Source organism: Ceratotherium simum, chromosome 22 (genome assembly GCF_057802395.1).
Source record: "Ceratotherium simum simum isolate JZ-2026a chromosome 22, ASM5780239v1, whole genome shotgun sequence".
Lineage (NCBI taxonomy): Eukaryota > Metazoa > Chordata > Mammalia > Perissodactyla > Rhinocerotidae > Ceratotherium > Ceratotherium simum.
Window position 1 is genome coordinate 10,045 of NC_141921.1, and position 12,738 is coordinate 22,782.

The following is a 12,738-nucleotide window of genomic DNA, read 5'->3' on the forward strand; positions in this document are numbered from 1 at the left end:
ATTTCTTCTGAACACCAGACCTCCACTTTCCACTGTCCACTTTACATGTCCACTTGGATATCGAATAAATATATCAAATTTAACATAGCCAAAGGAGAATTCTTTATATCCCTACCCAAACCTGTCCTTCTTTCAGTTTTCCCCATCTCAACAAACAGCACCACCACCTACAATCAAAACATTAACCTAGTTTTGCTTAATTGTTAAAAAGCAGATAATTTACCTTTCTGTGCCTCCATTTCTTCATTTATAAAATGGGGTTCATAACAGTACCTACTTGAGTGTGGTTACTATAAAGCTACAGTAATCAAGACAGTGTTGTGTTGGCAAAAGAATAGACAAATAGATCAGTGGAGCATACAGACAGCCCAGAAATAGACTCACCCAAATATTGTCCACTCATCTTTGACAAAGGAGCAAAGGCAATTCAATGGAGAAAGGGTAGTCTTTTTAACAAGTGGTGCTGGAACAACTGGACATCCACATGCAAAAAAAAAAATGAATCTAGACACTGACCTTACACCTTTCATAAAAATTAACTCAAAATGAACCATAGATCTAAATGTAAAATTCAAAACTATAAAACTTCTAGAAAATAATATAGGAGAAAATCTAGGTGACCTTCGATTTGGCAATGAGTTTTTAGATACAATGGCAGAAGCACAATCCATGAAAGAAAAAATTGCATATATCAGTTGAATGTATTTGTGTGAGTCTATTTCTGGGGTCTCTATTCTGTTCCAGATCTATTTGTCTATTCTTTTGTTAACAGCACACAGTCTTGATTATTGTAGCTTTATAGTCAGTCTTGAAGTCAGGTAGTGTCAGTCCTCCAACTTGTTTCTTCTCCTTTAATATTGTGTTTGCTACTCTCAGTCTTTTGCCTTTCTATATAAACTTTAGAATCAGTTTGTTGATTTTTTTACAGACTTACAGAAAAATTGAGTGGAAAGTATAGAGAGTTCCTATATACCCCTTCACTGCTCTACAAACACATTTTCACTTATTATGAATATTTTACATTTGTTGCAATTGATGAGCTAATACGGATATACTATTATTAACTAAAACATTAGGCTTGATTCTTTGTGCTGTAGATACTAAGGGTCTTTTGCCTTTCCGTAATCTTCAGAATCAATTTGTCAATATCTACAGAATAACTTGCTGGGATTTTGATTGGGATTTCATTGAAAAAAAATATATATATACACACATGTATACATATAATGTGTATAGTTGTACATATATTTGGGAAGAACTGACATCTTGACAGTACTGTCTCCTTATCCATGACCATGGAACATCTCTCCACTTATTTATATGTTCTTTGATTTCTTTCATCAGAGTTTTGTAGTTTTCCTCATATACATATTTTATGTATTTTGTTAGATATACACCTAAGGATTTCTTTCTTTTGTTTTTGTTTGCTTTGGTGCGTAAATGGTATTGAGTCTTTAATTTCAAACTCCAATTGTTCATTGCTGGTATTTAAGAAAGAAATTGACTTTGTATATTAATCTTGTATCCTGCAACCTTGCTATAATTGCTACTAGTTCCAGGAGACACTTTGTTAATTCTTTGGGATTTTCTACATAGACAAATGTGGCATCTGTAAACTCAGATAGTTTTGTTTCTTCCTTTGCAATCTATATGCCTTTTATTGCATTAGCTAGGACTTCCAGCACAATGTTGAATAAGGTGGTGAAAGAGGACATTCATACCTTGTTTCTGATTTTGTGGAGAAAACATCTAGTTTTTCACCATTAAGTATGATGTTAGCTATAAGGTGTTTGTAGATGTTCTCTGTCAAGTTGATGACATTTCCTCTATTCCTCATTTGCTGAAAGTTTTATCATGAATGGGTGTTAGAATTGGTTAAATGCTTTTTCTGCATCTATTGATATGATGGCTATATTAATTGATTTTCAAGTATTGAATTAACTTTGCATACTTGGAATAAATCCCACTTGGTCATGGTGTATAATTCTGTTTATACATCACTGGATTTGATTTGCTGATAATTTGTTGAAGATATTGGCATCTATGTTCATGAGAGATATTGGATTTCCTTTCTTGTAATGTCTTGTCTGGTTTTGTTATTAGGTTAATGCCAACCTCATAGGATGAGTTAGAAAATATGCCCTCTGCTTTTATAATCTGGAAGAGATTGTAGAGAATTGATATACTTTCTTCCTTAAAATTTTGGTAGAATTCATCAGTGAAACAATCTGCGTCTAGTGCTTTCTTTTTTGAAAAGTTATTAATTACTGATTCAATCTGTTTAATAGAGACAAGCCTATTGAAATGTCTATTCCTCCTTGTATGAGTCTTGGTAGAATGTCTCTTTCAAGGAATTGGTCCATTTTGTCTAGGTTATCAAATTTGTGGGCATAGAATTGTTCACACACTGGTGCTGTACCAGTACCATAAACTACTTCCCTTATTATACTTTTAATGCCCATGACATCCGTGGCTATGGCCCCTTGTTCATTTATGACAGTAATTTGTATCTTCTCTCTTTTTTTCTTAGTTAACTTGGCTAGAGGTTTATCACTTTTATTGATTGTTTCAAAGAACCAGCTTTTGGTTTCTTTAATTTTCTCTATTTGTTTTTCTTTGTTCTCAATTTCATTGGTTGTTGCTCTAATTTTTATTATTTATTTTCTTCTGCTATCTTTGTATTTCATTTTCCCCTTCTTTTTCTAATACCCTAAGGTAGGAGCTGATAGTGTTTATTTTAGATCTTTCTTCTTTTCTAATATATGCATTCAATGCTATATATTTCCCTCTAAGCCTTTCTTTCACTGCATCCCCAAAATTTTGATGTTATATTTTCATTTTCATTCCATTCAAAATGTTTTTTGATTTTTCTAGAGATTCTTCTTTGAGCCACGTTTATCTTAGCGGTGTGGTGTTTCATGTCCAAGTATTTTGAGGTTTTTCACCTATCTTTCTGTTATTGATTTGTAGTTTAATTCCACTGTAGTATGAGAACATACTTTGTATGATTTCTATTTTTTATATTTGTTAAAGTGTGTTTGATAGCCCAAAGTGTGATCTATTTTTGATGAATGTTTCACATGAGCTTGACAAGAATGTGTATGCTGCTCTTGTTGGGTGAAATATTCTATAACTGTCAGTTAGATCCGGTTGATTGATGGTGCTGTTCAGTACCATGAACTATATGTATATAGTCAACTATATGTTGTATATGTCAAATATACTTCAATAAAAAAAGATATTTCCAGGACTATCATAAAAAAATTGCTGACAAAGTGGTATTGCAGTCTCTACTATAAGAGTGGATTCATCTATTTTTCTTTCAATTTCATCAGTTTTGCCTCAAGTATTTTGAAGATATGCTTTTGCGTGAATACATGTTATGGATTGTTATATCTGCTTGCAGAATTGACCTTTTATCATCATGTAATGCCTTTTTTTATCCATGATAATTTTCCTTGCCCAAAAGATATCACTTTTGTCTGCAATTAACATAGCTACTCCAGCTTTCCTTTTATTGATGTTAGCATGGTATATTTTTCTCCTTTCCTTTGATTTCAATCTATCTGTGTCTTTACATTTAAAGTGGGTCTCTTGTAGAAAACATACAGTTAGGCCTTGTGGGGTTTTTTTTATTGTGGTAAAAACACCATGAGATCTACCTCCTTTACAAAGTTTTTAAGTGTACACTATAGTATTGTTAACTATAAGTACAATGTTGTACAGAGATCTCTTGTACTTTTTCATCTTGCATAGCTGAAACTCTGTGCCCATTGAACAGAAATTTCCCCATTTTTTCCTCCCTCCCGCCCCTGGCAACCACCATTCTACTTTCTTCTATGAGTTGACTATTTTAGACATCTCATATAAGTGGAATCATGCAATATTTGTCCTTTGTGATTGGTTTATTTCACTTAGCTTAATGTCCTCAAGGTTCATTCATGGTGTAGCATATGACAGGATTTCTTTCTCTTTTTTATGGCTGAAGAATATTCCATTGTATGTATAACCCACAATTTCATTATCCATTCATCCATTAATGGACATTTAGTTTCTTTCCACATCTTGGCTATTGTGAATAATGCTGCCATGAGCAAGGAAATGCAAGTATTTCTTTAAGATCCTGATTTCAGTTCTTTTGGCTAAATACCCAGAAGTGGGATTTCAGAATCATATGAAAGATCTATTTTAAACTTTTTAAGGAAACTCACACTGTATATCATAATGGCCATGCCATTTTACATTCCCACCTACGGTGCACAAGGCATCCAATTTCTCCACTTTCTCGCCGCTGTTTATTATTTTCTGTTGTGTGTGTGTTTGTGTTTTTAAATTATGGCCATCTTAACAGGTGTGAAATGATACCTCATTGTGGTTTTGATATGCATGTCCCTATGATTAGTGATGTTGAGCATCTTTTCATGTACCTGTTGACCATTTGTAAGTGTTTTTTTACATTTTACAAATGTGTATTCAAGTCTTTAACCCACTTTTTTTTCCTTTTTTTTTTTTTTTTGAGGAAGATTGGCCTTGCACTAACATCTGTTGCCAATCTTCCTCTTCTTCTTTTTTCTCCCCAGAGCCCCGGTACACAGTTGTGTATCATAGTTGGGGAGTTGCAGCTCCTCCGTGTGGGACACCGCCCCAGCATGGCCTGATGAGCAGCGAGCAGGTCCACGCCCAGGATCCGAACTGGTGAACCCCAGGCCGCTGAATCGGAATGCAAGAACCCAAACGCTATGCCATGGGCCAGCCCCTTTAACCCATTTTTAAATCAAGTTTTTGTTTGTTTGTTTGTTTTGCTCTTGAGATATAGGAGTTCCCTATATATTTTGGATATTATCAGATATGTGGTTTGCAAATATCTTCTCCCCTTTTATAGGTTTCCTTTTCACTCTGTTGACCATTTTTCTTCTGGTGCAGAAGTTTTTAGTTGGATGTGCTCCTACTTTTCTATTTGTGCTTTTGTTGTCTGTGCTTTTGTTGGCATATCCAAGAAATCATTGCCAAGACCAACGCTATGAAGCTTTTTCCTGTATGTTTTCTTCTAGGAGTTCTATACTTTTAGATCTTATATTTAAGCCTTTAATCCATTTTGAGTCGATTGTGGTATATGGTGTAAGATAAAGGTCCAATTTCATTCTTTTGTATGCGGATATTCAGTTTCCCCAGCACCATTTGTTGAAGAGACTGTTCTTTCTTCATTGTTTAGTATTGGCTCCCTTGTTGAAGATCATTTGACCATGTGTGTGGGTTTATTTCTGGGCTCTCTATTCTGTTCCATTGGTCTGTATGTCTGTTTTTATGCCAGTAGCATCCTGTTTTGATTACTGTAGCTTTGTAATATGTTTTGAAATCAGGAAGTGTGAGGTCACCAGCTTTGTCCCTCATTCTCAAGATTGTTTTGGCTATATGGGTCCTTTGTGGTTCCATATGAATTTTAGGATTATATTTTCTGTTTCTGTAAAAAATTCCATTGGGATCTTGATAGGGATTGTGTTGAATCACTTTGAGTAATATGGACATTATAACAATATTAAGTCTTCCAATCCATGAACCTGAGATGCCTTTCCATTTATTTGTGTCTTTAATTTCTCTCAACAGTGTTTTATAGTTTTCAGTGTATAAGTCTTTTGCCTTCTTGGTGAAGTTTATTCCTAAGTATTTTATTCTTTTTGATGCTGAACTAAAATTATCTCCATTTGCAGATGACATTATCTTATATGTAGGAAACCCTAAAGATTCCACACCAAAAATCAAATAGACAAATACCTGTTAGAACTAATAAATGAATTCAGCAAAGTTGCAGGATACAAAATTCACATACAAAATCAGTTGTATTTCAATACACTAATAATGAGCAGCCTGAAAGGGGTCTTGTTTTTTTAATCCACTTTAACAGATTCTTTCTTTTAATTAGTGCATTTAGGGCATTGATATTTAAAGGGGTTATTGATAAAGTTAGATTAATATCTACCATATTCATTACTGTTTTCTATCTGTTGCTCTTGACTTTTTGTTTCTTCTTGGTCTGTCACTCTTTTTATGCCTTCTCTGGCTTTAATTGAGCATTGTATATAATTCCATTGTCTCTTCTGTCTTAGCATATCAGTTATATTTCTTTGTTTAAGCTTGTTAAGTAGTTGCCCTCAAGTTTACAAAATACATTTCCAACTGATTGGAATCCACTTGTAAATAACATTATACTGCTTTATCAGTAGTGCAAGTACCTTATAACAGTTTTCCTAATTCCTTTCTTTTGTCCCCTATAATATTGCATCATTCATATCACTTATCTATAAGCTATAATCACTGAATACGTTCTTGCTATTTTTATTTTGAACACACTGTTATCTATTAGATGAATTAAGAATAAGGAAAATAAAAGATTTATTTTACCTTCATTTATTTTCTTCTCTAATGCTATTCCTTCCCTTACGTAGATCTGAGTTCCTGACCTATATCTTTTTTCTTGTTTCTGAAGAAATTCTTTAAACATTTCTTGTAAGGCAGGTCTTCTAGCAATAAATTTCCTCAATTCTTCTTTGAGAAAATCTTTACTTCTCCTTCACTTTTTTTTAAAGCTTAGTAATTTAAGATTTTCTTTTATAAAAGCATGTTGGCAAATATTAAAATGTTATACTTGCAATTTACTTGTAATAGAAACACAAAACACAAAACACCCTATGTTAAACACTGGTCTCCCATGCCTGACTCTATTTAAATATTGAGTATTTTATATTTTATAGAAAGGAACTTTCAGAGTTTTGTCAATACTTATAGTATGTACTACTATTCCTCATCAAAATGTTCATGAAATCTAAATTACTGGTATTAAAAGTAGTAATTTTTCTTCTTGAATATTCTAAAAAATGCAAGTTTAGATTAGCCCTCAGATTTTCAGGTCATTAAAGATATACAAATAGAGTACCCAAGAATATTTTTAATATATTTAGGTTAAGTTTGTTTACATTTATGACAGAAATGTCTTCAACTTTCAAATAATGAAAAAAAAATCCTAAAAAAACCTGAAAGATATGATGGGCCAAGTTACTTCTTAGTTAAAAATAATACATCACATCAATCAATTTTTATTCTAAATCCTTAAAAGCATTCAAAAAAATTTGTGTCTTCCAATTGTCAAACAATGTATTCATGTGGTAGAAAAAGATATAAAACAACTAATAAAAATAAAAAAATCAAGCTACTCTAATTCCTAAAATAAGATTTTTGCAAATTAAGAAATTATTGTTGTTGCTGAGAAAATATGCGTTACTTTTAATCTCAAATTCACTTTAAATGCTTGACATATAATTTAAAGCATAAAAATACTCTAGCTAAATTATTTGTTAATATTTATAGAGTGTTACTTCTCTAGATAGACAGGTTTCACACGATTTTCCACTAATGCTGAAAAAAATAACATGACAGTTGTTATCACAATTAATGATTAATTTATTAATGGAGCACCAATTTAATCAGGAATTCACATGGCACAGGACCAATGAAGGGACTAATCCAATAATTTCTCACTGTGCAATTCTGCCCATTAGTAATATTAAACCAAGAATTTGATTAATATTCTACATAGTTGCTTTGCATGTTTCCATGTGTGTGATTTGATCAACAAAAAATATGTACACATATCAAGCTTTTTCCTTTTTCTTTCTTTTTTTCCTTTTTTTGTAGAGCAACTCAATGATTCAGGAGATTGGTTAGTACAAGACAGAGAACATAACGGGACAAGTACAAATAGCACGTAACATCAATGGCAGTACTCACCTCATACGGTTATAACTAAGGATATTAACTTTTGTGTTATTCACTTCTATTTAGAACATAAATTAAAGCCATTAACTGAAGCCTGCAGTGTATACACAATACATACACAACCTTATGCAAAATACTTTTTAGAAGTCATATTACGTTTTAAAATATTAGGAACCAAATACCTGTGTTGATTTGTAGTTTGACTTAAGGAACAAGAAGAGAACAATATTCAACTAGGGAAGGTTATGCTGATAATAAATTCTTCAAGTTAAAAATTCCTTTTCCTTTGTACTTTCCACAGGCTACACAATGTTGCTGAGAGTAACCATTAGGAGAAAAAGTGCCAATCACAGCTTTAAGACCTTACTTAAGAAGGAACAATGAGAAACCAAATTGGAAGGTGAAGGTACATCTTTTGTTTTCAAATAAGTGGTCTTAATTTTTCTTCTTATAGAAGAAGGTTAAATCAGTTTATTATAAATATATCTAAATCATTAATTTTTTCAGCTTTTAGGTACAGTCCAGCACTTCATTTATACAAATGTGTGAAAAGAGGTCAGTAGAGGTTATCTAATTGTAAATCAATTGTAACATCATCCATTCAAGTCCATGGCACAATCTCTCACCTGCAGCATTGTTTTTAATGGAAAAAAAAAAAAAAAAAAACCTAAAAGGGGCAAAAGGGAGATAACAAACCTAAATGTCCATTGCTATGAAAATGGATAAATAAATGTGGTGTAGTGATAGAATACCTTTTAAAGTGAATGAAATAAATCCACATCTATCAACGTGGATTGATCTCCAACATAATACTGAGTTAAAAAAAAAAGCAGTTGTAGAATAATTCCTTTAAAAATAACATTTATGTAAATATTAGGAATACTGTATGGATGCATAACGACTGCAGTAAAACAGGACGATATGGGCTGGAAGGATACAAGTTAAGCTCTGACGACTCTCCCTCGGGATTTCGGAAAGCTAGAAAAGAGACTTCAATTCTGTTTCATTTCGTTTAAAAAAAAGATTTTAAGCAGACTGTGTATAAATATGTTGAGTACGTGAGTGCATGCTATACTATTCCAGAACTGTGCTTCATGTTCGGAGTATCTCACAAACGGTGAGACACAGGTAGGCACACACAGGATGGCATGGAAGGTTGGAACCTGGGGGCCTAGCACTGTCCCTGGCGCTTCAGAGGAGGGCTCGCACAGGGCAAACCAAAAAGGACAAAGACTAGGACATCTTCCTTCAAGGTTAATTAAGCACTAGGCTCAGTGCCAGGGGCTTGGATGTAATGCTTTCGAATCTTCAAAACAGTCACAAATACAGGACCTCCTTGAGATGTTTTGCAGACCGGTGGATTCGTTTATTCACCACACATTTGGTACTTAATCTCTCTGTCTCAGTTTCCTCAACTGCAAGATGGGACTAAGAAGAGCATCTGCCTAATTGTCAGAATGAAGCAATTTATGGAAAGAGGCGACTGCGCTGCCTGGCACAGAGGAAGCACCGAACAAATGTCAGGTGCTGCTGTTATCACGACCAGGCACGGCTCCAATCCTTGGGCGAGACAGTGACTGAAAACCACGGAGCTCAAATGTCTGTGGCGCTCTGGGATGCACTGAAACCATACACCCCGGAGCCCCAACGCTCTCAGAGAAAGACTTTCCAAGTGCGGGTTCTCCCGAGAGTCCAGCGGCCGGAACTGGCGGTGGGAGGGCCAGCAGGGGGACAGGGGGGAGGGGGACGGGGGACGGGGAGGGGCGGAGTGGGCCGGAGCGGGAGGGGGCGGTCACGGGCGCGGCAGGAGGTGGGGCCAGCGAGGAGCGGGGACAGGGTTCGGCGGGCGGGGCGCACAGCGCGCGGGGCGGGGATGCGGGGGCGCCGCAGGGACAGGGGGACCGTCCCCGCTCAGACCGCGGAGGAGCGGCGGGCGCTGAAGCCATGCTCGCGGCGACGGGCTCCCTGGCGGCGGCGGTGTGGACGGCGCTCCATCTGCGCGCTCTCCTGCTGGGCGCCGTGGCTTTTTCTTCTCTGTGCCCGTTTCCTCACAAGGCGGCGCCCGAAGAACTACCCGCCGGGGCCCCCGAGCCTGCCCTTCGTCGGCAACTTCTTCCATCTGGACTTTGAGCAGTCGCACCTGACGCTTCAGCAGGTAGGAGCCGGCCTGACCTGACCCGCAGGCCGAGGGCCGTTCTGGGGACGGAGGGCGGGAGGATGGGTGGCTCTGCCGCTAGTGTCTGTACCCTGGGAAAGCCGCGCTGAGCCACCTCTTCCTCGCCATCAACTGACATGTTTTTACCTGCCCTTTCTAGGGGTGAAATACTGTCAACTGTTTACTAGTTAGGTGCTAGACGTGTTATGTTCCTTAACTCATTTAATTGGGTGTCATGTTGATTATTGTTGGAATATTCTATTTATAATATGATCACCTTGTCGCCTTTAATATGATTATCCTTGAAAAAAATGCTGTACTTTCCCTCTCGGAGGCTCCATTTCCCGTGTGTCAAGTGACGATAATACCTAAATCCTGACCACTTTTCCACTGAGTTGCTCCCACCACCACAAAGGCTGAGCCCCTCACCTGCTGCCTCTTCTCCCTGCAATCCACTCTCTAAAAGTAATCACGTTAAAATGTCACTCCTCTGCTTAAATTTTCTCAGTGCTTCCTGCTGCTTCCCAAAGTTCAGACGTCTTAGGGAGCTACATGGAACCCTTCTTGACCTAGCCTCTTTCCACTTTATAATCATCTCATCAGGGGTCCCTAACTGCGGCCACTCTGAATTCCTTAAAATTCCCTCCAACATCCATCATTTTCTCAAGAATCCTCAGCTGGTTTCCTGCCTCTCTGCACAGGGAACTTGCTGAGAGACAACACTGGGATAGGTGGATGTGAAGATTTAACAAAACAGTGAAAGGTCAGTATTAACATAGCTTATAGTAGGTGCACAACAGATATCGGTTCCCCTTTCCCTAGAAATGCCTAGAGCACTTTAAACACATGCCTGTATCCTCAGGTACAGGTGCAGAAGATTTTATCACTTTCTGGGAGAAACACCCAATTGGTAACACTAAGTGACAGGATCAGACACAGAGTTTTAAAGCTAGGCTCCTAAACCTGTACCTTTGTTTAAGAAATGTGCTGTTTAATTTCCAAATATGGGGAGAGTTTCCTGCTTTCTTTCTGTTAATGATTTCCAGTTGGATCCCAGTATGTCAAAGGACGTACTTTGTATAATTTCAGTTTTTTAAAATATGTTAAGGTTGGTTTTGTGACCCGAGATACAGTCCCATGCATACTTGAAAAAAAACTGTAGTCTAATGTTGGGCAGAGTGTTCTGTATATGTCAATTTGATCTTATTGGATGATCATGTTGTTTAGTTCTTCTATACCCTTGCTGATTTCTTATCTACTGATTCTGTCAGTTACTAGGAGAGGCGTGTTTAAGTCTCCAACTATAATTACAGGTTTGTCTATTTTTCTAGTCAGTTCTGGTAGTTTTTCCTTTATGTATTTGGCAACTCTCTGTATTTGGTACATACACATTAAAATTGTTATGCCGTCTTGGTGAATTGACTCTTTCCTTATTATATAATGTCCTTTTTTATTTTTCTTGGCCTGGACTTTATTTATCTGATATAATATAGTCAGGCCAGCTCTCTTTTGATTAGTATTTGCACAGTATATGCTTCTCCATTCTTTCACTCTTACTCTACTTATATCATTATATTTGAAATGAGTTTCTTGTCGATAGCACATAGGTGGATCATTTTTTTTTCATTCTGCCAATCTTTGTCTTTTAATTGGTGAATTTAGATCATTTATATTTAATGTAAGTATTGATATGTTAAGATTTAAGTCAGCCATTTTATTATTTGTTTTCTATTTTTCCCTTTGTTTTTTATTCCTCTCTTTCTCCTTTCCTGTCTTCCTGGGAGTCACTTGAACATTTTGTCTAGGAATTCCATTTTAATTTATCTGTAGTGTTTTTGAGTATATCTCTTTGTATTATGTTTTAAGTGGTTGCTCTAAAGATTACAATATGCAAACATAGCTTATTGCAGTCTACTAGTATCAACATTTTACCGTTTCAAGTGGCATAGAGATACCTTATGACCATCTAGGTCCCTTTACCCTCCCCGCTTTATAATATAATTGTCTTAAATAGTATCTCTTTGTACATTGAGAACCACATCAGATAATATAATTTTTTTAACTGTCAAACATTTTGTAAATTCAAGAGGAGAAGATTAGTCTATTATGTTTACCCATTTATTTACCCTTTCTCTTGCTCTTTCTTCATTCCCAGTGTTCCAAGTTTTGTACCATTATCATTTCCTTTCTATCTGAAGAACTTTCTTTAGCCATTCTTTTAGAGCTGGTCTTCTGGCAAAAAAATTCTCTTAGCTTTTCTTGATTTAGGATTGTCTTTATTTCACATTCATTTCTGAAGTATATTTTCACTGGATATAGAATTCTAAGTTGACAATTTCTTTCATTCAACATTTTAAAATGTTGTACTACTTCTTTATGACCTCTGTGGTCTCTGATGAGAAATCTGCTGTCATTTGAATTGTTGTTCTCAATAGGTAATAAGTTGTTTCTCTCTGCGTGCTTTCAAGAAGTTTTCTTTGTTTTGAGTTTACAAAGATTTTATTTTGCTATGTCTTGGTGTTGAATTCTTTGGGTTTGTTGGGTTCACTCAGCTTCTAGGACCTATAGCTTTGTCTATTACCAAATTTGACAAGTTTTCAGGCATTTTTTCTTCAAATATTTTTTAATTCCACAGTTTTTTCCTTTTCTTCTGGGACTCTTGGACACTGATCGCACAAATGTTAGATCATTTGTTATTCTAACATAGGTTCCTGAGGCTCAGTTTTGTTTTTTTTTCTCTGTGTTGTTCAGATTGGATACTTTCTATTGTTCTGTCTTCAATATCACTGATTTCTTCTGTCATTAGCACTCTG

At 35.9% G+C, this 12,738-nt stretch overlaps 1 protein-coding gene across 1 annotated transcript in view; it reads left to right on the plus strand.

Moving 5' to 3' along the window:
- Positions 1-9,682: 9,682 nt before the first annotated feature.
- The window catches only part of CYP2J2 (cytochrome P450 family 2 subfamily J member 2), a 33,388-nt gene continuing 30,332 nt past the window's right edge, over positions 9,683-12,738 (plus strand). Inside the window, 2 exon segments of the mRNA XM_087445830.1 lie at positions 9,683-9,795; positions 9,797-9,925. Of these exon segments, the coding sequence (XP_087301956.1) occupies positions 9,715-9,795; positions 9,797-9,925 (210 nt within the window). The 5' untranslated portion in view covers positions 9,683-9,714.